The 27058-nt window shown below is 42.6% G+C and overlaps 1 protein-coding gene across 31 annotated transcripts in view; it reads right to left on the bottom strand.

The window, feature by feature from the left end:
• Positions 1–27058, bottom strand: part of UNC13B (unc-13 homolog B) — a 230410-nt gene that overhangs the window by 39603 nt on the left and 163749 nt on the right. For 2 of the 31 annotated variants that reach the window (XM_008998917.5, XM_078371358.1), the window contains exons 1-3: positions 23202–23720; positions 12266–14764; positions 1455–1477 (exon numbers count right to left, since the gene is read on the bottom strand). The exons of the other annotated variants lie outside the window; for them this stretch is intronic. In XM_008998917.5, the coding sequence (XP_008997165.2) occupies positions 1455–1477; positions 12266–14531 (2289 nt within the window). In that variant the 5' untranslated portion in view covers positions 14532–14764; positions 23202–23720. Of the gene's footprint in view, positions 1–1454; positions 1478–12265; positions 14765–23201; positions 23721–27058 lie in introns of those variants that run through there. 31 annotated transcript variants of the gene reach the window in all.

The following is a 27058-nucleotide window of genomic DNA, read 5'->3' as shown; positions in this document are numbered from 1 at the left end:
AAAGGAGAATAATGGTGCTAACAGAGCTAAGGGTGATGGAAAAGTGAGGGAGAATTACCTGGGTCAGCAGTAAGCTCAGATGAACTTTGGATTTAAGTTTTGAGACAACCTGTTAGGTTGTCTGTGCTTTACTCAAGCCTATCTCGCTACTGCCCACTGCCCCCAATCCACCTCATCTGCCTCCCATCCTTTCTATAGGTAGTATGATATTGGTAATGGGAGGGGCAGGTTTAAAAGGCAGTCAGAAGTGGCTGAAGACAAAGACAGTGGGAATAGTATAGAAGAAACAACAGTAGGTGGGAAGTAATGGGAAAACTGCCAGTCTCCTAAGGTTGCTTATGGAAGGGAAAGGGGTGAGTGTGAGGGAGCCAATCCCTAAATCCCTGGATCTTACCAACCAGAACTTACTTTCCCTCTGGTAACAGCCACTGAACTCAGCAGGTTCTTATTTCATACCCAGAGTGAGATACTTGCCAGAAACCACTGGCTTAAGGAAACAAACTTACAAAAATCTTTGAGAGCTTGGCTGAGATCATGCACATTTCCTGTGCTCAGAGGGGACAACATGTCTGCAGAAGCCTGCACACGCAGTACACAGCATGCACACAGAGCCACTGAAGGAAGGCAGCGAGTGAGAGGAGGTCCAGACAAAGTACCCACAGGAGGTGCACTAATAGACACAATTTGTGTCTGAAGGAAACACATGGTGAACATGGATCCTAGGCTTACGGCTTCAGAACATAAGCTTCAGAATGTGCAGTGATGTGCAGAAACTAATCAAGGAGGATTCACAGTATTTACTATGGCCCAAATCACAGGCAAAGCAAACTCTCATGGTCTTTAAGAGCCAGTGCTTGCAAGCACAGGGCATTAGTATACAATGCATTCACATGGTTTGGGGAAATCACACAACAGGTCTACAGAAGCTTGTGCTCACAGAGAGGTCAGGAAACCTATTCAGAGCACAAGTACATTCACATTTAGGGCCTCAGGCAAGAGGCACGAAATGCCTGCAACAAATCCTGCTCTCAAATATGAAGTACACATGCGTGCTGGGCACAGCCAAGGTTTTATAGCATATGCCAGAGTTTGCAGCAAAGGTAGACAATGGACACACACTGAGCAGAGTAGGAAAAAAGGAGGGTAATCATTGTCTAGGGGAGTCAAACTGAGTATAAGCACACACATGCCGCATTGAATGCACACCCATGCTGGTGCACACACATTCCCACAGTGTGCTCCAGGGATATCTGCAGGAGCACACACAAGCAAGGAACATGCAAACTGCTTTTCATAAGAATAGACTGCATGAGCCAAAGCTCAGAGGCACAGATCATGCACGTACATGTGCATGTACACACACACACACACACACACACACACACACACACAGTGCTTGGGGAAGGAGGGGACGGAAATAGACAAAAAAGGACCCAAAGGGTCATAGGCACAACCTGAAGGGCTCCTCTCTTTCCTTCTGCAAGGAGAAAAAGAGTAGAAAAAAAGGGCAGAAAGGTTAGTAGATTCAGTCCTATAAGCAGGGAACCCAAAGAAAATGTCAGCTAAACTCTGAGGGACATGGAAGAGAGGGAGAGGTCCTTGGACAGCTAAGCAGTTCACAGAGCCCAGCTGACTGGCTTCCAGAATCCTTCCCACCTGTATTTGCTGGCCCAGGCTTTCTAGTTTGGAACATCCCTGGAGCTACTTAAATCAAGGGACAAAAATCTACCCAGGGATTCCAGTCGTCCTTTTTCCCTTTCCAAAGTGGACTGCATTCAGGGTCAGGGCTGCCAAGGCTGCAAGACCAGCTTTATTACCAAGGACCACTCCAACAGACTATCTAAGCTGGCTGAGCGCAGTTATTTCCTTCCTCAGAAGCCACATGAGCTTATTCTAGATTTGGAATAAGTCCTCAAACTCCAAACAAAGGCCTTGGTGGCTGAGCCTTTTTCATTTTGCAATGCAGGCTTGGCCACGCATTCACCCAATGAGCTCTGGTCTGTTTCTCAGACCCAAAATTAAGTTGGGCCAGGATAGAGCCTGGAGTTAAGGCCAGGACCAGGATGCTGAATGGCTACAGGCTAGGGGCATCAACTGACTGCTTTCCTAATAGAAACTACAGTGATCTAGATGATAAAACCATGACTGCAATCCCAAATCTGATTATTTATCAAACCTAGGACAATATTCTAAAGGAAACTGACACTTTCAGAATGGTCCAGTCAAGCCATAACAGGATAAGAATAAAGCCCAGAGATCATGTTTTTCCTATTCATCAGAAACTACATTGCCTTCTAGGCCATACTTGGATAGGCCCAGAGTTTCTTCTCTAAGGAAAGTTCACCCACCTCGGTCCATCAGTGCCCCTCCACTTTCTTTTCTCTTTTAAAGACCCATTGATATCACATCACAAGTAGAGGGGAGAATTCAAGAATCAAATTCACAGGTTCCCAATTTATCAAGCTATTTCTGATTACTTAATGGGTCACCTGTCCTGGACTAGGTGACCAGGAATCCTCTAAAACAGTACAGCTCCAGGAAAGTGGGAAAGATGAGAAAGATACTGCCAGGAATGGGAACATATCTCTTCCTCATCTACATCTCACTTCCCCCAGGACAATCTGTTCCCTTTGAGTAAGAAAATTAGGCAAACTATCCTTTAACTGACTCCATGAGTCAAACTGGAAAATGTACCTCTCCTCCTCCACTATCTTAAATACATTCTACACACCACGTCAAAGTTGATTGTGTCTTTCTGTTCTCCACAGATTTTCCCATAATTTCTAAAGTATAAAATCCAATCAATCCACTGACAGAGCCATCAAGGCTCTCCATGATCTGACCCAAATCCCCAAATTCCTCTCTCTGCCCACTTTCCTGACCCCATATACATTCCTAGAATCAAATTGTCTTGTTTCATGAAGAGATCACATACTCAAAATCCCACATATTTATTTACTCATTCTGTTCCATTAGCCTGAAGTAGCATCTCACACCTCCTTTCCATAGAGGAAAATCCAACTCTTTCTCTAAAGCACAGTTCTGGGAAGGCTTCTCTGATGCCCACCCAAGCAAGAGTTAATAAGGCCATCCTAGGGCATCTAAGTTACATTCATCCTTCTCATTGGTATTTAACATATAATGCCTTGACAAGTCCCAACAATGTACAGATGAAAACCAGAACAAAGAGATGCAGATTTTTAACTTCAACTGGGACCTCTGTGTCACTTGATACATCTCTCTATTCTACTAATCAGCTCACTCTTCCACTTCTCAAAGGAGTTATACTTAACCTTCAGATACCTACTTTATCCCAACACATTAACCACAGCTTAGTGTGTATCACCTAGATATCCCAAGCTTAGTTCAAATTCAACATATCCTAACACTAATCTTATATCTTCCATCTCTAAACTCCTTCTCCTGTCCCCAGCCAGACAATGGATCTCTCCCTCTCTGCACTCTGTCCCTATTCAATCACTCAGCCCTGTACCTTCTACATCCTAAATATCTCTGGCATCCACTCCTGCCTCTCCATTTCACACTACCACTATCATCTTCTCTTAAATGGATTATAACAGGAGACTCCAAGCTGACCTCTCTGCCACTAGACTTGCTCCTCTCCAATCCATACTCCACAATGGTCCCATCCATTGGACAGACATAAAAAAATTTTTTTTTCTTGTTAGGAATCAAACCTTCTGTGCTTCCTAACTTCCCAAAATGCCTTAAGATTTTTTCACTTAGATTAGTTCACAGTTTAAGTTATAAATGTTTACAAGACAACTGCTTTGCAGGAAAATCCCTGACCCCTCAGAATGATCTCTGTCACTCTTCCAGACAGTCCATTTTATAAGGAAGTAGCATACCTCCTTATCAGCACTCCCCCCAGTATACCCAATAATACAATCTTGACTCCATTGTTGGGAGTCAAAAGACTCCAGGTGCTCAACTTAACTGAGCCTACATTTACGTACCTATAAAAAGACAGGTGTAAGAACAACCACCTCCCAGGGTTATTGAAAGGATTCATTTCTTAAGAACCTTTCATACAGTTACAGGGCTGAGCGCGGTGGCTCACACCTGTAATCCCAGCACTCTGGGAGGCCGAGATAGGTAGACTGCTTGAGATCAGGAGTTTAAGACCAAACTGACCAATATGGTGAAACACCATCTCTACTAAAAATACAAAAATTAGCCAAGTGTGATGGCAGGCACCTGTAATCCTAGCTGTTCGGGTGGCTGATGCGGGAGAGTGGCTTGAAGCCAGGAGGCAGAGATTGCAGTGAGCCGGGATCACACCATTGCACTCCAGCCTGGGTGACAGAGCGAACTCCATCTTAAAAAAATAAATAAATAAAAGAACCTATTATACTAAGGGCTGGTCATGGTGGCTCACGCCAGTAATCCCAACACTTTGAGAGACTAAGGCAGGAGGAAGGATAGCTTACGGCCAGGAGTTCAAGACCAGACTGGGTAACATAGTGAGACCCCATCTCTATAAAAAATGAAAAAATTAGCTGGTGTGGCGCCGTGTGCTGGTAGTGGTGGCATGTGCCTGCATATGCCATGCAGCCATTTGAGAGACTGAGATGGGAGGATACATTGAGCCCAGGAGATCAAGGCTGAAGAGAGCTCTGATGGCTCCACTGCACTCCAGCCGTGGTGACAGACTGAGACTCTGTCTCTAAAAAAAAAAATTTTTTTTTAACTAAAAAAATTGTAAAAGAACCTAATGTGCATACTAGGCACCGTTCTCAGTCAGTGCTGGTGATATGGCAGTGAATGAAACAAACTCCCTGATCCTGAGAAGCTTTTATTTTAGTAGGAGGAGCAGGTAATAAACAATGATGAAGATGATAATAGTAGCTGATACTAATCAAGCACTTACTTTGTAACTGGCATTTTATTTGGGTAAGCTCATTTATTTCTCACAACTCCACATTGGGTAAATACCATTATTACCTCCACTTATTTGATGATTAAATTGAAGATCAGAGAGGTTAAGAAAGATGCCTAAAGTCACACCAGGTGGGGAAGCCAAATTTCGTAACAGGCATTCTTGTTCCAGGGGCCGGTTTTCCATACGAAATAACAATATATACTATGCCATATGTGATAGAGACTCTGCTGAAAAATTCATATAAGTGAAAAAGATAATGCCCCTGATGATGGGGGTAGAGTCGTCATTAAAAAATCTTTAAAAAAAGGTTGTCAGGGCAGCCTCATTGATAAGTGATATCAAGCAGAGACTTAAAAGAAATGAGTAAAGAAGCCATTTGAAGTTCTGGGAAAAAAGTATTTTCAGAAGAACATATAGCAAATGCAAAGCCTGAGGTGAGAACATAATTGGTGTGGAGAAACAGCAAGTTTGCAATAAAGTATCAGTTCAAATAGGGCTCTACAGACCTTTATAAATACTTCGGTTTCCATTCTGAGGGAGACAGGAAATCATTGAGCAGAAAAGTGATATAACCCAACTCATGCTCTATGACAATTACTCTAATTGGTGTGAGGAGAACAGACTGTAGAGGGACAAGGTTCTAGAAGCAACAGGACTAGTGAGGCCACTGCTGTAATCTGGATGAGAGAAAATGGTAGCTTAAACAAAGATGATAGTGGTGGAGGTAGAGATAGTGGCAAGACATTTTTTAAAGGTAGAGGAAGCAGAATTTACTAATGGACTGGATACAGGCTGTGAGAGAAAAAGGGGAGTCAAGAATGACTCTATGGATTGGGCCTGAGTAGCTGCAAGAATAAAGATGCTATTGATGGATAAGAAAGACAATAGGAAAAACGGGTTTGGGAGGGGGCTTGGGAAGAAGGATCAGGAGTTTGGTTTTGGATATGTTGAATATGAGATGCCTATTTATATTCATATGGAGATTTTAGGTGGATTTGGATTCTGATGTTCATGGAATATGTATAGGCTGGAGATATAAACCTGGGAATGCTTATGAAACTCATGAGATTGAAAGATTATTAGGAAGTAAGTATAGGAAGTCAAGATTGAATCCTAGGATACTACAAGGTTGGGGAGAGGAGAGCAAAGATAAAAAAGAAGGAATGGCCAATAATGTTTGGGAAAAGGGGGAAACCAAGACAGAAAGGTGTTCTGAAAGCCAAATGAAGAAAGTGTTTCAAAAAGAAGGAACTGAGCACAAGGACAGACCAATTATCAACAGACAACTTGAGTCCAGACATTAAATTTTTACATTTATGGTCAGTTGATTTTTGATAAGAGTGCTAAGACTACTCAGTGAAAAAAGAATAATCTTTTCAACAAATCATTCTGGGACAACTAGATATCCATATGTGTAAGAATAAAGCTGGAGTCCTACTTCATACTATGCACAAAAATTTACTCAAAACCAGCTGGGCATGGTGGCTCATGCCTGTAATCCCAGCATTTTGGGAAGCCAAGGCAGGAAGATCACTTGAGGTCAGGAGTTCAAGACCAGCCTGGCCAACATGATAAAACCTCCTCTCTTCTAAAAATACAAAAAATTAGCTGGGCTTGGTGGTGAACTCCTGCAATCTCAACTACTCTACTCAGGAGGCTGAGGCAGGAGAATCACTCAAATTCAGGAGGTGGAGGTTGCTGTGAGCAGAGATCACGCCACCCCACTGCACTCCAGCCTGGGCAACAGAGTGAAATTTCATCTCAAAAAAAAAAAAAAAGGATCATAGACCTAAGTATACAAGTAAAAACTATAAAACTCTTAGAATAAACATGGGAATAAATCTTTCTGACTTTAGATTAACCAATGATTTCTCAGCTGTGACACCAAAAGCACAACAAAACAAGAAAAATGGATAAATTATACTTCATCAAAATTTAAAAGTTTTGTGCTCTACTTCATATCCATTACAATGGCTATCACTTAAAAACAAAACAAAAAAAAAAGCAGAAAATAACAAGTGTTGAAGAAAATGTAGAGAAATTGGAAGGAACTCTTGTGCCCTGATGGTGTAAACAAAACCGTGCAGCCACCATGGAAAATGGTATGGTGATTCTTCAAAAAAAAAAAAAATTAGAATTACCATGTAATTCAGCTAATCTACTTTGGGGTACATAGCCAAAAGACATAAAAGCAGGGACTCAAAAAAATATTTTTATACCCATGTTTATAGAATTGTTTACAATAGCCAAAAGGTGGAAGCAATGCATGTCCCAGTGAGTGAACAGATAAATATGATACATGTGTACAATGGAATACTATGCAGCCTTTAAAAGAAGTGAAATTCTGGCACATTACAACGTGGATAAACCTTGAGGACATTATGCTAAATAGAATAAGCCAGTCATAAAAGGATAAATGTTACTTAATTCCACTTACATGAGGTACTTAGATTGATTAAATTCATAGAGACACAAAGTAGAGTGGTGGTTGCCAGGGACTGGGCTGAGATGGGGATGAGGAGTTATTGTTTAATGGGTACAGAGTTTCAGTTTTGCAAGACGGGAAACATTCTGGATATGAACGGTGGTGATGATTGCAGAATAATATGAATGTACTTAATGTTATGGAACTATATATTTTTAAATGGCTAAAATGTTCCACAGAATATTCAGAAAAAATATAGTTTAAATAATACATTTTATGTTATGTATATTTTACCACAAAAATTTTCTTTTTGGTTTTCAGTAAAGACAAGGTCTCACTATGTTGGTCAGGCTGGTCTCAAATTTCTGAGCTCACGTGATCCTCTCGCCTTGGCCTCCCAAAATGCTGGTATTATAGACATGAGCCACCACACCTGGCTAATAGAATTTTTTTTTAAACAAAACAATTAAAAAATATGCTTCAAAGGACACTGTCAAGAAAGTGAAAAGACAAGGCCGGGCGCGATGGCTCAAGCCTGTAATCCCAGCACTTTGGGAGGCCGAGGCGGGTGGATCACAAGGTCAAGACATTGAGACCATCCTGGTCAACACGGTGAAACCCCGTCTCTACTAAAAATACAAAAAATTAGCTGGGCATGGTGGCGTGTGCCTGTAATCCCAGCTACTTAGGAGGCTGAGGCAGGAGAATTGCCTGAACCCAGGAGGCGGAGGTTGCGGTGAGCTGAGATTGCTCCATTGCACTCCAGCCTGGGTAACAAGAGCGAAACTCCATCTCAGAAAAAAAAAAAGAAAGAAAGAAAGAAAAGAAAGGAAGGAAGGAAGGAAGGAAGGGAGGGAGGGAGGGAGGGAGGGAGGGAAGGAAGGGAAGGAAGAGAAGGAAGGAAGGAAGGAAGGAAGGAAGGAAGGAGGAAGGAAGGAAGGAAAGAAAGGAAAGAAAAGAAAGAAAGGAAAAAAAAGAGAAAAGACAACCCACAAAAGGAGAGAAAATATTTACAAATAATATATCTGATAAGGGATTTCTATCCAGAATATACAAAGAATTCCTACAGCTCAAAAACAAAAGAAAAAAAATCAATTTAAAAGTGGGCAAAGGATTTAAATAGACATTACTCCAAAGAAGATAGAAAAATGACCAATTAGCACATGGAAAGATGCTCAACATCATTAGTCACTAGAGAAACACAAATCAAAACCACAATGAGATACCACTTCACATCCACTAGGATACCTATAATAAAAAAGAGAGATAATAAAAGTGTTGCCAAGGATGTAGATAAATTAGAACCCTCATATGTTATGGGTGGGAATGTAAATAGTACAATGACTTTGGAAAACAGTCTGGCAGTTCCTCAAATGGTAAACATAGAATTACCATATGACCCAGCAACTTCTAAGTAAATACCCAAGAGAATTGAAAATATATTTCCATACAAAAACTTGTATACAAATGTTCATAGCAGCATTATTCATAATAGGCAAGAAGGGGTAACAATAACTCAAATGTCCACCAACTGATGGATTTAAAAAATGTCCATCAATAAATATTGTTCAGCCAGGAAAGAAATGAAGTACTGATACATGCTACAACATCCTTAAAAACATTATACCAGGCCAGAAGTGGTAGATCACGCCTGAAATTCCAGCACTTTGGGAGGCCAAGGCAGGCGGATGACAAGGTCAAGAGATTGAGACCATATGGCCAACATGGTGAAACCCCGTCTCTACTAAAAATACAAAAATTAGGTGGGTGTGGTGGCGTACAACTGTAGTCCCAGCTACTTGGGGAGGCTGAGTCAGAAGAATGGCTTGAAACCAGGAGGAGGAGTTTTCCATTTATACGAAATGTCCGTAATAGGCAAATTCATAGAAACTGAAAGTAAATTAGTGCTTGCCAGAGGCTGGGGCAAAGAACTGAGGAGTGGCTGCCAATGGGTAAGAACTTGCTTATGGGGTGATGGAAATGTTCTAAAATTAGATAGTGGTGATGGCTGCATAACTATGAATATACTAAAAACCATTCAATTCTATGCTTTTTAAGGGGCTTTAAGGTGAATTTTAGGGTATATGAATTGTAACTCAATAAGGCTGTTATCTGAAGCAGGAGAATTGCCTGAATCCAGGAGGTGGAGGTTGCGGTGAGTGGAGATCGCGCCATTGCTCTCCAGCCTGGGTAACAACAGCGAAACTGTCTCAAAGAAAAAAATAAAATAAATAAAATTAAAAAAAATAAAAAGATGGAAGTGATCATCAACTGTGTTAAATTGTTGATTTATAAAAGGAAGACTGAAAATGAACCATTAGTTTGGCAATATGGCAGGCAATGGCCTTGATCAAAGCTATTTTGGTAGAGTGACAGGAATAAAAGAAGTGAATTTTATACAGTGCATATGAGAGTACTTAAAACAGTACCTGGCAAATACCAAGAAAAAAATAATGAAAACTAACTCAAATTAATCATAAGCTACAACTAGTAAGCACAGGCCCTAAAAGATCCCAAGCAGAACAGTAAAGAAAGCAGAGTTTTCAAATGCTTCCTTATGCTGGTAGCCTCTGTAATACTAAATCAGTTTACTGGGTTAGGGGACTGCCCCAGTGAAGTCTATGTTGGTGACAGTCTGGCCTATGTGCTTTTCCTGCTCTATGCAAGGGGGTGCTGGAGCATCCTGTCTATGATTGTTCTGCAGCCCTCAGGCCAGACTGAATCTTGGATAGGACCCAAAAATGTGGCTTGCTTTCTTATTGGTGCTTTAGAAAACCTCCTTCTATTCATAAAAACTGCTGCTACTATCACCTTCCTACCACGGCGCCACAAGTTTCTGCACTGCCTAGAAGGATGTAACCCAGAAAGGAAACTTTGCAAGCTGACGAGTAAGACACAGGTGTCCTCGTCATCGGTGCTCACGCTAACATCAGCTCCCACCAATATTTAAAGAAGTATTGCTTTGATATTTTTTGTTTTTACTGTTGCTGCACTGAAATAATTTCTCAGTGCCTGGGAAGAAGAAAAACAGGCTGCAAAGTTATGAAGAGAGAGAGAGAAATCTCTTACAGCTGAAGAATTACTGCCTCAGAAAGTTTCCTGGAACAGGTGATGTATGTTGAAGAATAGGTAAATTCTGTTAGGTTGAAATGGCAAACATAGCATTTTATGTTAGAAGGAAACATATATGTATGAATACACCAAGAATAAAAAGTGCAAGGCAAATTTGTATGACAGCAAAGCTTCCTTTTGAAAGACTTATGGTGGGACAATGGGAGATAAGGCTGGAAATGTAAACTAGAGACCAATTCTAGTGACCTTGAATGCAAAGTGAAGGAATTTAGACTCTTTTTGATAAGCTCTAAGAAGATGCTCTAGGGATACTTGAAATTTTCATTTTTTAAATGTAACTTTATGGCTTAGTATTATATTCATATGATTCAAATTCTAAAATTTAAAAGAAGGCACACAGAGAAAAATCTCCCTCCCATTTCATTAGTTTTTCACCTAATACCTTTCCCCATGGGCAACAATGTATTCATTTCTTATGTATCTTTCATTAGATATTCTATACATATACAAGCAGACATTATGAGTGTGTGTATTGTATTCTTTCCCTCTTTTTATACAAATGAAAGCATCTTATACATACCACTCTGCACTTTGCTTTTTTTGTATGTCAATGTATCTTAGTATATTTCAGTAAAGAGCTACCTCATTCTTTTTGTAGTTACACAGTACTATATCCCATTGTTTGGACATGCCAAAAATTTATTTAGCCAATATTTCCTGATGAATGTTTGGGTTATTTTTAATCTTTGCTATTAAAAGCAATGCTTCAAAAATAGCCATGTCCATATGTCACTACCACACACATGTGAAAATGTGTCTGCAGGATACATTCCTGTAAGTGGTGTTGAGGACTTAAAGGGTATATATATTTGTAATTTTGATAAATTTTGCCAATTACCTTCCTTAGAGATTATGCCAGTTTATACTCCCATCCCACCAGCAATGTACAAGTGCATGTTCCCTCACATCTTTGCTAACACAATATGCTTCATCATTTAGATGCTGCCTTAGGAAAATTAATCAGGTTATATGCATAAGAGGACAACCCCATTTAAATTTAAAACTGGATGAATATAGCATATGCTCTTTGGATAAATTTAATTTTCATTGGGAGAAGTAATTTTAAAGCTACATATATCCATACTGCCTAGAAAAATGTTCTCTCACTTCTTATAGTCAAAAAACATTCCATTTGCCAGCTCTCAGGTGAGCAGCTTTTAGGGAGAGATGGAAGAAAGGGAATATGGCATGTGGAGGGGCAGCAGTGGGCTCTAGGGGTGGGTCAGCACTATAAGCAGCTCCTGGCTGCCCCAAATCAGAAATAAGGTTCTGTGTCAGCAAGTCAGATACTAGGAAGAGACAGGTTAGAGTAGGGGAAATTCCCGCAGGGGCCTGTAAGATAGAGAAGCCTCATCAGCTACTGAGGAAATGTCAATCTTGGCTCAGCAAAAAACCCATGGAGAACAATTTTTAAATGAAACAAAGCCTTTCTAGTGCCTGTGGGCAATATGTCTCATCCCCAACTCCTGCCTCTCACTCCCATCCCTTCATTACATCTGATATCCTAAAAGCTCTGCAGTTGCAAACTTTCTGCTCTAGATGTTCCTCCCTCTTTTGAGCAGTATGGCACCCCAACAAGAGATTAGAAGCTCCTTAAGAACAGCTTCCTCTTGCTTGAGAACCATTTTTCACTCCAATTCCCACAGTATTAGCTTAAGCTCTCTACCTGAGTAATTTAGCCTGATTCAAACTATGGACCTCCCCCATCACCTTATGAAACTTGCCACCATGCCAGGTCTCATGCTGGCCAGATGGAGGCCATACCTTAGCCAGCTGGGACCTTTTTAAATAGAGACTCAGAATACCTGAGTGTATGTCTTCTACTGAGAGATGGCTTGCCTTCTGTACTAGCTTGTGCAAAAGTTTTTTCTGCCTTAGTCTTTTCTCTCTTAGAACAGTCTTAAAATTGTTGATGCACTTGTTGAGATAAATGGTCTCTGTACACACTTGGTCTAGGCTTATTCTGCCCTGCTTGGGAGATTCAGGCCTGGAACAAGTCTCACTTCCCAGACACGGAGCCAGAGCAAAACTTGGCAATGAGTTATCAGAAGCAAGAGAGAAGTTGCTTGGATCCTGAGGGGTTTGCTCTCCCTGTGTGGAGATGCCAACTCCACCAGAGACCACACTGAGCAAGCTTTCACTCCCCTGACTCCCAGGGCTCTCCAGTGAGCAATCCCGGGCACCCCCTGAACTCACTGTCCCAAGAAGTTGATCACTGTTCTCTGACTGGGAACCACTCTCATTGCTTTCCAGGTCCTCAGGAGTGATGGACCCACTGTTCTCCAGCTTCTGAAACACCCCCTGCAGAGCCAAACGAAAGTGGTGAATTGCTCGGCCCAGTTTACTTGTATAAAACTTGATTTCCACATCCTCATCCTCCTGAGAGCCACCCAGAACACAAGAGGACTTGTCAAAGACATCCTTGAGGACCTGAGCAGCATGGTCCTCCTCTTCATTCAGGTCAATATGAACCAAGTCACTGAAAGTCTCAGGCCCTATGATAATCTCCTCCATCATGCTTTCGCAGCTCAGGGCTGCAAGCCTTCTGGACTTGTCTGCCAAAAGGTCCTCTAGTTGCTTTGAGCTCAGAATATTGAGCCTGGCCTCACAGCCTGGGAGCTTGTCCTCTGAATTTATTTTCTCTGTCTTCAGCAACCCAGACAGTGACAGGCAGCTGCTGGCCTCACTTTTATCATGGCAGTCATTTTCTGGTTTTCCTACTTTACATGCTTCATGTTTTTGGCTACACTGTTTTAAAAACTCAGACTTCCCAGAATCCTCCTCTTTTGAGATTAACACTAGGGCAGGTTCCTCAGAACCTAGAGAAGCCTCTTTCCCTGATAGTTCACCACAGCTGCCACTGATAACTTGAGATGTTCTTGATGTTTCTTTTATTTCATCCCCTAGCTTGGGCACATCACTTTCCTTTGATAAATTGTTCTTGAGTAGAAAGCAAGGGCCTTGCTGCTCAGGGGACTGGTGTTCTCTATGTTGATCCTGAGCCTTCATCTGATATGTTCCTGTTATAGGTCCCCTGTCCCCAGTTTCCATCTGAAGAACTGGTTCATCCTGGTTTAAAGAAGTCCAGATATGATCCTGATGTCGAAAAAATGATGTAGACTCCTTTTGGGGATCCTTATAACCCTGTGGGCAGCTTCGTTCTTCTCTGGTGGCAATTCGGACTCCCACATTCTGCAAGAGGATAGATTTCTGCAAGATGAAGTCCCTATGCTCTAGATGAGCAAGCTTTACAACAGTGGGTCTAGGGGCAGGGGATGTGCCTGCCCTGTAAGCCTTTTTGATGTACCTGTTGCACTGCATGCCATTAACACAAAGGTGCTTGGCTAGAAAGCTTTCCACCAGTTCCATAGTATTTTCTCCATCTTGTTCAGGAAGTCCATACAAATACAGAATGGCTTCCTCACTGGGTCTGTCCACATGGGGTTCCTGGGCCTTTTCCCCCACACATACCTTGGCTAGGGAACTGCTGCTCACCTGTAAGCCTTCTATTTCACTCAGTACTGAGTCTACACAGCTAGAGACTTCATCCACAGAGCCCCGGACTTGGCTCAAGTGTTGCCGCAGCTCAGCAATCTCAGTCTGGAGACGGCTGATGCCTTGCAGCTCTCTGACGATGTATTCTACTACATCCCCCAAAGGCTCCCGCTGTTCATGGCTACAGCCTTGGCCATGGCCTCTGGACAAAAGGGTGTTGGCTTGGTTCCTCTCTGAGGGCTCTTGACAGCTTGTGGAGATGCTGATAGATGAGGGATCCTGAGAACCAGATCCTGAAACATAGGCAGTGGAGCCCAGAGGAAGCTGGCTGTTTGTCTGCTGCCCAAAGCTGCAAAGCTGGGCCAAGTCCCCATCTCCATCTCCACCAATAGCTAAGGCTGCTGACCCACAGCAAGGGGGCAGGGAGTTGTCCTCTGGTAAGGATCCAGCAGGGCCGGAGGACTTGCTCTTGGTGCTACACAAGGTCTCTGCCTTAGCCTTATCTGGGGAAAGTCTGGAGGAAGGTCCCAAGGTAACCATGATTTCTTCCTCTGACTCTTGCAACAACCGCTTCATTTTCTCCCTCAGGGTCTGAGGGTTTCTCTGCTTCTTCCACTTATTTCTGGTCAGGATGCTTAATAGAGATTACCTAGGAAGGCAACAGCCTGTCCTGCTCTTTTCAGTTAGTTTCTAGCAATTATTGCTGGCTGACGCGTTGGGCTTAGCCCACAGTGCTGCCTGGAATGGCCCCATGTGTGGCCTCCAAACCTGGCACATGCCCCTGGATCCTGGCTTGATTTACCCTGTAGCTAGTGAAAAAGGAAAATAGTGCACTCAGGTCAGAAAGTAGAAGGATGATTTTAATTTGAATCAAGTTGCCAAGCAGGAACAAAAACATTATCTCTTAAGATTACAGGAATCGACCCTGACCTGCCTCCCAACCCCAAACTTAAAGGCTATGGGCAGTCAGTTCTTTCTCATTAGCTTCCCATTAGAGTATCAATGTAAAATTAAATAAAATCCTTGTGTTCTGGGCCAGTATCCAAAGTCATATGTATTGAGACAAGCTGCTGGGAGGTAGATGAGGTAAGGTCAATGAACAATTCCTTATTTGAACTTTCACAGAATTCAGTACTGGGAATCTCGCTCAGGAATGAACAAACACATGCTTAACCACCAAGGCTCAAATCACATACACAGTGAAAGACAAGACATGGAATGTTTCCTTCTTTCTTTTCCAGTTTGTTGTTATGGTGAAGACTCTACTTACCAAAAGTTTACCCCTGCCTGTGTTTGTAGCACAAAGTATTTTCCCTTTGTTGAGTGATGGCAACTATTCACTTGGAGAAAGGACCATGGCAAGTATTTAAGCTTAGAGGAAAAAATATTTCTTTACTTAACTCTAGAATAACGCGGTACAGTATGCACACAGTCACTGTTCAGACGTAGGTGGCATTTAGTATGTTTAAATCTAGAAAGGCAGGTAGCCAAAGACACATGTCTCATGAACTCACAACAGTGGAGGAGGGAGGTTTAGGCTTAGCTTGGTACTCCTGAGCTCCACTTAACAGTCTCTAAGGCTTGGTGCAGCTAATCAATATCTGGGTTTGGCTTTCCTGGCCCACAGAGGATCTTTCAGAGCACCACAATAAGTGATTATGCAGCACAGTCTACTGCTCAAGTATTCATAACAGAGCTGCTCTAATCCTCTGCCTGGCCTAGAGAGAGTATTACATGGACACGTGGGGGAGGGTTACCTCTCAGAGGGCTCCAGGGTGCTTTACTGTTCTCCAGTAAGGTAAAGACAGACTTGCCACCAGTCTAGTCCCTATACCCTAAGCAGCTGGTGACTGCGCTACAGAGGCAGAGATGACAATTACCTTGTATGGAGTGAGAATACATTCCCTTTTTACCAAGAATGGCAGTGTATGCAAGGAGCAGAGTGGAAAGTACAAGGGGGAAAAGCAGAGACCTAGGAGGCATGTGGGACAACAAATACTCCAGTTCTGCTAGGTCTCCCTGGGAGGGGTAAGATGGATTGGTGGGAGTCATGCTATCCTTCATGCTCTTTGACCAGAGATGCTTTCCCCATTTTCTAGATTTGATGGAGATTTCGAAATCTTCTAAACCCTGCCTCCTTTTATTTTTCCAGCACTAAAGTTAATCCTAAAAGGAAGAAAATGCCTTAAAGAACATAGGCAGACTGCTCTCATGGGAGCCCATTTTCAGGAAAGGCCACCACCTACATCTAGTCTGTGGGCCTGGAATTTAAAAGCACTGTGCTTCCCCAGACTAGGAGGAACCAGAAGGGTGAGTCAGAGGACTTGGGATAAAGATGAAGCTGACTCTTTTTACTAGAAATAACTAGGCCAACAACCAAAAGACAGAAACTGCATGAATTCCCATTTCACATCTCCCCTCTTCTTTCCAGCTTATCTGACAGCTCTAATTCATTGAGGAATTCCTCATCTAAGAAACCTATCCATCCTGTGAGGCATTACTGCTTCACCTCAAGGTCTCATGGGGCCAGGACCAGCCACGCCCCTAATCTGGCCAACTCAGTCTAGCCTGCCAGGATGCACAACCAGAATTTCTGGGTCTCGGGCTTGGGTGCCCAGCTGCCTAGGTAGACCATGCTCCCAAGTCTAGCGGATGCCAAATTTGTCCTTCTTTCTTCCCACAAGGACAAAATCTGACTTTCCAAAGATACTCCTTTTTTTTCCCTCCCCAATCATGCAGGGATTGGGTATCCCTGATTTGATCTTGGTGTTAGCCCTGAATGATGTCCCTGGCTCTACAAGGGCTGCAGCTGCCAAGTGGCCTTTCAAGTTTGTCTTTAAAAGAGGATTGCTTAGTAAACCAAGATGGAAGCTCTGTGTACAACCACATTAAGCCATGAGCAAGTGCTACTGGACTGATATCAGAAGACTTAAGTTTGGGTCTTCTTCCACCAGTGACCTTGGATTAAACACTTGACCTCTTCGTGAATTAGTTTCCTCATCTGTAAAGTGGGGAAGATAATTACAGGAATGTTATCATATAAAGCTAAGATGAGAGATCCGTACTTAGTAAACTTTGTTTACTAAGTTGTGTTGTTATTGCTACTGACGTGGCAAGTCCCTGAGTCAGCAAACTAGGGAAACTAGTATCTAAAGCAAGCATCCAAACACCTAAATGGCACAATTTGAGTGAGCCACGACTTTTGCTTCTGCCCTAGACTCTTACCTTTCCCAGTCCCTTTTAATGATCTGCAGCAGTGCCTGGAATCCTACGACTGTCACCCTTTAAGTTAGTCCTGTTTTCTCCTAGAAGTTTTCTTTATAAGGTAAGGAGAAGAGGAGTAAATCATTCAGTTCCCAACACCTCATTCAAGTGTCAGGAGGCCTGCCATCATCCTCTCAGATAGCCTGCAAGCATGAGGAAAGGACAAATGGCTATAAGAGCCAAGTTTTATCTTTCCAATGATGGTAAGGCCCAGAATTCACTGCCAGGTCTCCTAAGGCCAGCCTCACTTTGGTCCAGATAAGGCAGTTTGTCGGGAACAATAATGAAGCTGACTCCCTTGCCACTGCTTCAGTGCAGTCCAGGCTAACCTGGGGCCTATCTGCTTTTGCCCCTCAGATCAATACTCCAGACATACTTGACCTCATTTCCTGGACAGTCTTATAAGGCATTCCCTCCCAAACTGTAGTGCTTACAACATTGGCTGGCCAGCCACACAGGGGCAATTGACATAGCCACTGGGTTCAGAGTCCTTTCCTGTGGCCTCCTGGAGACTGCAGGCAGAGCTGACTGGTTCCCCATGTTATTGACAAATAGGAAATTTCCAACTAGAGCTGCCATAGCAACTTCTCCAAGTCTCAAACAAAGATACTTGCTTCCATATTAAACAAACAAAACCCTCCAAACCTTCTGAGTTGGCAGCCACTGCCCTGGGATAAACTCTGAACTCAAGAATCTCTCCTGGTGATAGAGAAGAGGCACCAAACTCAGTCATCGAGTCTTGTGGTTTGAAGCAGGGGACAGAGTTTGATGTGATGCTCAGGGGACCAGCCAGTCACTGTGCTGAGCTCAGTAGAATATTAGAAGCCAGAATGGGCTGAAAGGGCAACCCTCAGGGACAGAAGGCCCAATCCACCTCCTTCCTAACCTCTCTTTGCTACTACTGTCCACAGAAATGAAATGACAGGGGCCAAACTGTAAGAAAGGCCATGTGATCTCCAAGTCAGTTTAAGTGAATGAGTACTTACTTCTTATGTGTGCCAGGCACTAAGTGCCAGGGATATAAGATGTAGTCCCTGCTCTCTAATATATTAAGGTTTGGAGAGAAAGATATCTATAGATAGATAGATAGATAGATAGATAGATAGATAGATAGATAGATAATCACAATATAAAGTGATACATTTTATAATAAAAGTTTTAATAAAAAGTAAGCATTTAGCTGGGCACAGTGGCTCGCGCCTACAATCACAACACTTTGGGAGGATGAAGCAGGAGGATCCCTTGAGCCTAGGAGTTAGAGATCAGCAGGGGCAACATAGAGAGATCCCATCTCTACAAAAAATAAACAATTACTAGGCATGGTGGCATGTGCCTGTGGTCCCAGGTGCTTGGGAGGCTGAAGTGGGAGGATTGCTTAAGCACATGAGGTTGAGGCATTCCAGCCTGGGTGACAGAACAAGACCCTGTCTCAAATAATAATAATAATCATCATAATAATAGCAAGGAAAGAAAAAAAATGAAAAAGAAAATAAGCATTTAATTTGGGGTTGGGAATGGAAAGGAGGTAAGAGGCCCAGCAAAATGAGGCAGACAAGGCCACAGAAAAGTAATGTTTGAGCTGGGATGGGGTAAGTAGACTTTGGAGTCCACCTAGCCTTGGAGTTTCCTTCAAAGTGCCCAATGTTATCACTCTGGCCTACCTCATTGGCCTATTGACTTCGGTCAACTCTCCAAATTTCATACACACACATTCCGAAAAGACCATACCTCTCTGTGCTCTTTTCCTAAGGAATGCCTAAGGCTGGGGAAAATAGGGTAGTCCTTTCAAGGAATATCTGCATTTGAAAAGGGAGCACATCAAAACAAAATGAATTATCAAAAAGATTACAGTTTTAATGATGGAAAGCTAAGAATTACTGCAAGGAGTAGACCGCTTAAACTACATTGCACTAGCACCAGCCTACCAACAAAAAAGACAAAAGAAAACACCTCAGTTTTCTGAAATTGTGGATTCTTTTATCCCTCTCTCTGACTTGTCAAATAAATGTGATCAGGAATGTAACTATTCCTTGTAAAAATTGCTTCTGACCCAAATCTGGCTTGGAGGAAACAACCAGGGGATCTCTGGGAACAGGCCACGACTTGATGTACATATATCAAGCAGCTTCCCACTTGGTGTGAAACAATCCCAGCAAAAGAAATCCAAGAGCTCTGAGCCCCGCAACAGAGAACAGAGCATTTCTGGGCCATATATCAATTATGCTGTATGGCTAATATGGGTTAAGAGGAATGGATTTCTAGGGCCACAGCAAGTATGGGAATTCTCAGGATGTTAATCATCAAAAGGATCAGGGCACAAGATATGGCAAGTGAGATTAGCCAAAGAGAATGGGAAATGCCCTAGATCAAAGGCTTAGCAAGGTCCCAGTATTGCAATTCTTAGGACTTGCCACTCCTCCTCACCAGCATTAACAGCAGCCCCATTTATAGGCCAGAAGCTAGACATATGCGACGGAAAGAATTCAAGCCTCTATATCCAAGAAGGGAGACATACAGTTAAGAGACAGTGGCATGAGGGAGGACCTATCCTTCAGAGGGGGGGCATATCAATACCTCATAATAGAGACTGAATGCCAGGCAGGAGAGCAAGGTATTCTGTGCCCTGCCCAGGACTCCCTTTCAGCAGTGGCAAGGTTTATTATACCAAGGAGCATAACAAACAATACAACAAATAAAATCATGCCCAGAATCTAACTCAAGACAAAGACTCTTCTTTGACCAAACATGAATCAGGCTCCTCTGAGTCCTCTTTCTGAGTAGGCACCTGACATTGGCCTGTTTGGTCCAGTTTTATCAAGAATCCAGCTGGGTCATTTTAGTGAAAATTCCCCACCTTTGATTTCTTATCAGATTCCTCATCTTTCACCCTTAGTATCTGTCTATGCTTGATATCTGACCAAATTTCTTATGCCCTACCCGGTATCTTACCATCCTGGCCTGCCTTCAGCAAAAATCCTATCAAAGTTTAACCAAAATCCCCTTTGATATTTCATCTTAGTAATTTCCATCCACTGATTCCCACCCTGATCCTTGGCTAAATTCCCACTTTTCCTTATATTTGGAGTTGAGCTCAATCGTCCACCCCTAGTACAAAACCCCATTGTTGTTGTCCCCCGATATAAAGTCTGTCTTACCATCTTTAATAAGCATCAAAATAATTTTTTGTTTGACACATGTCCTCTTTTCCCTTACTACTTCTTGCTCCTGTGAGTAGACTGAAAAAGACACAAGAGCAGGAGAATCTACTCACTGAAACACCCCACCACAAAAACACCCCATCTCTATTCTCTTACTCTAGTATTTCCTTCATAGAACTTATTCCCATCTGATAATATATTTATTTTCTTGTTCATTATCTGTCTCCCTCCCCAAACTCTGCATCCTAAAACATGAGCAGGGGCTCTGTTTTGTTCATAACTTTATCCTCAGCACCTAAAATGGTACCTATGCTCAAAAACAAAACAAAAAAATCCCAAAACAAACCAACCCTGTCATTGAATAAAAGGAATCTGTCATTGAATGAAGGGAACCTTTAGAGAATATCTAGGTCTGGAATCTCACATTACATTGTGATCTAGGCTACGGAGTAGTTTTATCATCATAGTGCTTTTCTAAATTTTGAATTTGAAAGTCTTTAGGTAGGGCAGGTACTCTAGCTTCTCAAAAGCCTTACTACCCTTGACCTAGAATGAGACCCTTGTTGCTAATCTGCATTGCTGTGGCATACTACTAGATGGGCGGCTCCTACTCAAAGACACAAAGTGGGTGTGAACTCCATTACATTGGAAGCTGTATCTTATTTGTTTCTGAATTCCCAATGCCTAGAACAGAGTATTACTATGCCTGACACGCAGTGAGAATTCATTGCCATGGAAAGAATAAATGAATTGATGGCAGAGCTGAATTAGAATCCAGGTCTTCTAATTTTCTCATCCACTTCTGTTTCCATGACAACATGCTGCATTCGAGTTCTAGGTTTCCCTCTAGATTGATGGCTTACAATCCTCTTTTACTATAAAACTAAGGTGGAAATCTTTCCCTAGTTGGACTTAAAATTCTCTGGGAACTCACTCGGGACAAAAAAAAAAAAATAAACACAAAAGAGAAAAAAAGAGAATGGGGGCATGGCAGCTCTAGCCTCTGCCAGACTGTCAATTAGCTGGTATCTCTCCAGTGGATGAGACTGGCAGGGAGAGGCCCTGCTATTGTTCCTGTTATCTCAGGGATGCTACGACAGGGCTCCTATCCCCCACCCCCAGTTGGAAAAGCTGCCCTGATCCTTGTGCTAGTGATGGGCAGGTCTAGAGTGGCACTGTCTAACAGAAACATAATGTGAACCATATGTGTCATTTTAAAATTTCTGGTAGATACATAAGAAAAAAACAGGTGAAATTAATTTTAATATATTTTATCTAACCCAATAGCAGAATATTATCTTAACATGTAATCAATATAAAACATTATTAATCATATATTTGCATATTTTTCCCATACTAAGTTCTTGAAATCTGGTATGTATCTTATGTTTAGAATGCATCTCAAATCAGACTAGCCACACTTCAAGTACTCAGCAGTCACATGTGGCCAGTAGCTAACATATTAGACAGCCGGGGTCTAGAAGTTTGGGGTGGGAAATACTCTGGAGAGCCTTCCAAACCTGGCAGTAGAAGCTCACTGCAAAGGGCAGACTGTCACCCCAGAGGATGTTCACTCATCTTTTCACCTGTTCACTTTGATCTTAGCTGGAAGCAGCCCATTTCCATTTTGTGTGAGGTTCAATCCTCCTCAAGCCTACAAAGAACAAAGTATCAAGGCCCTAATCTGCAGAAGATGAGATCCTTTCTCCCTCTCAACCTGCTTCTTTCTAATACTCTGGAGAAAACCACGGGATAAACCTGGTTATTTCAACAGAAGTTTCCCCTTCACATGGAAGGTTTAGAAATCTCTCACAGACAAGAACATAATTTCAATGCAGCTAAATAAAAAGTATGCTATCCTTCACAACTCATACTAGAGGGACACATAGTAGTAAGAGATTATATTTGTTTAGAATGTTTGGTTTATATGATTCCTATTTTATCATCACAATCACCCTGTGAGGCAGGAGGGTTGTTGTGATTATTCTGATTATACTGATTTCATAGATGAGAAAAATGAAGCTCAGAGAGGCTAAATGACTTGACCAAGGTCACTGAGTATAACTAGGATTTAAAATTGAGTCTTCAATCTGCAAAGTTAGTGCTCTTTCATCATATATGCAAGACACAGTGGACAGATTGTCTACTGTGCATGTGTGCATACATTCAAGACTGAGAAAATTCAACATGACTTTTCTGTTTATATGGCATATGCACACATGAAAGGGATGAATTAATACATTAGGATGGTGGTTTTTCTCTTTCTCTCTGTCTCTCTCACATATACACACACAGGAAGAATGAAAAAAATACAGAATATTTCAAGAACAGAAAGGTTACTTGAGTACATGCATAAACACAGGAGATGAAGGGATAGATTATATACATATGTACAAGTAGGGAGAGATGAATTTTGCATATTCATATATGCAAGCTGAATGAGTTGTCTGTACATATGCACATGTAGGAGAGGAATGGATAGGTTATTTATTCATAAACACATACGGACACATCAAAAAGGAGAAACAGATTATTTGTATATGAGTATGCACACATTCAGAGGGTGGCTGGATTATCTATATACATATAGGAAAGTACCAAGGAGGAATGGATGGTCAGATTATTAGCACACAAACACATGTACATGAAGATTCTACCCCAGTGCCGAGTATTCTACTTTTCACTCATTATAATGACCCCCTCACCAGCAAGTTGACTCAAGCAGTTATGTAATTAATGTAGCTGCTCCATATTCCACCCACAAATGCTTTGCTTTTGTCCCTGCTTGTCATTCAGTCAGTCATACACACTCCATACCACTTACCTTGCTGCTGCAACCAAAATAAGGGTTAAGAAAATGAAAAAAAAACAACAACAAATGAAACACATTAAAACCATGAACTCTCAAGTTTTAGAATGCAAATGCTGTCTTTAAGAGGAAATCCATCCAGGAGCACTCCTTGGTTTGACAGAGAAGCCACAGGACGAACTTTCTGAGCCAAAGCACCGCTGCTTGCCCAACCGACAAACAGAGCCAAGGAGCTATTATTCTCAGTTGCACCCAGCTGGCTGGCTCCGTGGTACAAAGTTGATGATAGAAACAATGCCCAGCAGAAAAATCCCCTCAGTGAAGGGCTTGGCAGGAGTCTCACTGGCTGCAAACATAGAAATTTAATCTGGTCCACACCTCGCTGGAGAGGGGAATTCTGAGATCAGCCTGCTTGAGGCAACAGCAGCCAAACTTCAACTGGATGTAAAATTCTAACTCAATCAATTCCAGGCTTTGAGACTGAGGCAGAAAGCAGGGCAGCTCCTGCTCCTGCTGCTGCTCCTCCTCCTCTCCAGCTGCTTCCTGCCTGCAACCTCCCATAGGGCACCAGCCCTCCTCACACGTTCCTGGCGCACACACCCCCTTCCTAGCACACTCACGCACACACAACCCTTGCCAGCAAGCTCACTCACACACCCTTGGTGAGTGTCTTTCCCTTTTGCTAAATATAGATCTTACTCTCTCCCCTCCTCCACTTCCTTCCCTCGTTCTTCTCCTCCCTCCTTTCTTTCCCCTATCTACCTCTCTCATATCTGGGCTACAGGATATAAACAGACATGGATGGAGACCTATACTTTCAGGAGATCCTAGTCTCAGAGGGAAGCCAGAACACAGCATTCCACCCGTGGAATTGCTAGAGCACAATATAAAGGGAGTCTTCCCTTCTACTGAGACAAGCTCTAGGTTGGTTGGTTGGTTTCATGTGTATATAATCTGTTGCCAGCATTTGGCAAAACTGAAGGATGGGTACAATGATCAAGTGCAGTTAAAATCAAACAGTGCCACATTCTTAGAGTAGACATCTAGTCCAGTTCTTACTGAACAGCCACCAGAAGAGATCAACCGGAAAACAAGAACTCCCTCAGGCTATGCCAAAGCAACAACCAGGGAGAAGGAGGGAAAGTTAGGTGAGCTGAGATGAACTGTGTACTGCAGAAGTCTAGATCAAAGATGGTTTTGAAATCCAGAATTAGGACTAAGTAACCTAAAGTGACACACAATGACCAAAAAGCTGTCTAAGGTTTAGGGCCCTTTTTATGACCCCAAATTTCATAACTCTTCTTTGCCATTGGATGCCCTATCTCCCTAGAGACTTGCTAGCCATGTGGCTCTCATGTGACTCTAATTCCTAATAATTCAACAATCTTTTAGTTAGGACTCCCTGGGAAATTGAATGTCCCGATCTTCAAAGAACACTCAAGTTGTTCACTGCAACATAATGTCTAAGCACAAGCCAGGACCCTTTGAAGCTCTGGAGCATAAAATGCCAAATACATGAAACATGATATCCCCTTTCTACTCTGCAACCACAGGACATGAAAAACATTGCTTAATGAACCTAGAGGACTTCAGAATCCTTCTCAATAGAGAGCTCTGATCAGTCAGTAACAATCCAGTGAACTCATTTCTTTTCTACCCCCGCTGAGCTTGATCTAATGAGAAAAGGCCCTTCTCCTCCTTTGGCCAATAGTAGATAGGCAAGAACCAGCATGCCCAAACCAGGCTCTCAAACCTTGTGACTTCTGCTGCCCTGCAACATTTCTCATGGCAATCCACGATAGAATATGGCCTCTTTAGCCCACAAATCAGGTAGTCAACCTATGGGGGCAATCCTAGGATCTGTCATTGCAAAACAGGCAGCCCTTTATGGTAAATAAAACAAGCTTTTAAATTAAGAATGATTTATTTGGCTTATCCAAGATCCTGAGAAGAAAGGGTTGATTTCAGAGCCAACATTTGCCTCCCTACTGCCTTCTTTCAATAACATTGCTTCCCCCTCAACCAAGGAAGAAAATTTAGATTCCAAGAGATGCTAAACAACCCATTTCTTGGCCATCTACCTCATTATGCAGCTAACACTGACGGCAGAGCACATACCTCCTAACCTAGTTGGGAGCTGGCTAGATGACAGAAGAGATAAGGGCTGACAGCACAACTATAACCACATCTAAATACAGAGGAAAAAAATAACTTGAAAACTGTCAAATTTCTGTGGAAGTCACAGCCAATTTACTGTGGAGTTTCCCATCCTTCAGCGAGAAGAAGGAGGTAAAAGGTTTAAAACAAGAAATATAGGGAAGACTGATTAAAGCAGAAGTCCCTCCCCCAAATCTGCAGCCACTCATAAAGAGCCCAGATCAGTGGCTGTCATTATCAGGTCTGGTTTGGGCTTCCTAGGTTAAGGAGAAGCTCAAACTTTTAAGACTGGGAAAGATCCCCAGAGGTAGGACCCTGCCAAAAGAACCTACTTCTTCCTACTTCTTCCATTAACAAAGTGGCCCCATGGCCTGGCTAAGGTCTCCAGATGGCATTCCTGAGGCTAATGGAACCCTGTCTTGTCACCCAAACACATCCAGCCCATTTTTCTAAGCAGCTTGGGCTTTCCAGAAAAACAAAGGTTCAGATAGTACAAGATGTGGTTGGCACATGAGGCACAACAAATCTGCTAACTCTGGTTATAATCTTCAAATGTCACAGGACAGTTTATATGGCTTTGACCACAAATTATCTTTGTATCTTTCCACCTTCCCATGTTCCAGCAAAAGCAACAAACAGAGTAAGTGGGGAGGTGGTAAACAGTCAGTGAAAGCTCTTGTAAAAGAGCTGTTCTACAGGGCCCACAGAGTGCCAGACACCACATGGCCAAAGGACACCAGGCCTCCTCAGTGGACTAGCTCTTTGGGACAAGCAGGCAATTTGTTTCCCGAGCCACATGAGCAACAGTGCAGTCCTCTCATCACAGTGGATCTGGCCCTGGGGAAGGCTGAGCAGGCTGAAAGGATGGGGTGATTTTTAGAGGTAAGAAATAGCACAGCACCCACCTCAGTTGGGAAGCTTCCTCAAAGGAGGCTGTTCAAGAGCTAGCTGGGCAGAACTGAAAAAACAGATTGGGTTAAGAAGGAAAAGGCATTTATCCAGAAGCTGTGAAATGCTCTAAACAGACATTCTCAAGGTCTGGTTCCCAATTTAAATCCTTACAGGGATCTTTGCCTGGAGACAGATGAGTCAAGATGGAAATTCAACATGAGACACTGACACTCACACAGAGTTGTGGGAAGGTTCAGACCTGCAGGAGCTCTAAAGGGGAGCCGAATGGGTAGGTTAGTCAGAAAATCAACTGGCATACAAAATTCATCTTCAGCTAAAGCAATTGAGTGGTGCCAGAGGAATACTGGAGGAGGGCCTCACCAATCACAATTCTCCCCACTCATACAAATCAGTCTAAGTCTCCCTGTTGCAAGATACAACTGGTCTAGAAGCAAAGAATATGCCTGTTCCAATCCTGGGCTGCCTTTCAGTGTCAATGCCAGAGACAGGCTGGGTCAGGACCAGCAGGTGCTCACCTTATTGTCCAATATCAAAACCAACGCAAGGTACAAAGGATGGGTGCGACCAACGTCTATCTCATGCAGGAGTCAACTTGTGACTGTTTTCCTCCTCTACTGCTAAGCAAAGCCAGAAGCAACGTGAAGAGGCTGACATGTAGTCACACAGCTGGGATTTATTTCATGAGGAGGATGGTTTTTCTGGTAGCTAAGAAAAGTAATTTTTCCCCCTGTAGAATGATGCCCTCCCTACACCATGGAGAAACCATATGCAGCAGAGAATCATGGGCAACAGGAGGTAATCCT

Source organism: Callithrix jacchus, chromosome 1 (assembly GCF_049354715.1).
Source record: "Callithrix jacchus isolate 240 chromosome 1, calJac240_pri, whole genome shotgun sequence".
Classification (NCBI taxonomy): Eukaryota; Metazoa; Chordata; class Mammalia; order Primates; family Cebidae; genus Callithrix; species Callithrix jacchus.
The sequence above is the reverse complement of the archived record's forward strand: the minus strand, read 5'-3'. Positions and strand labels throughout refer to the sequence as shown.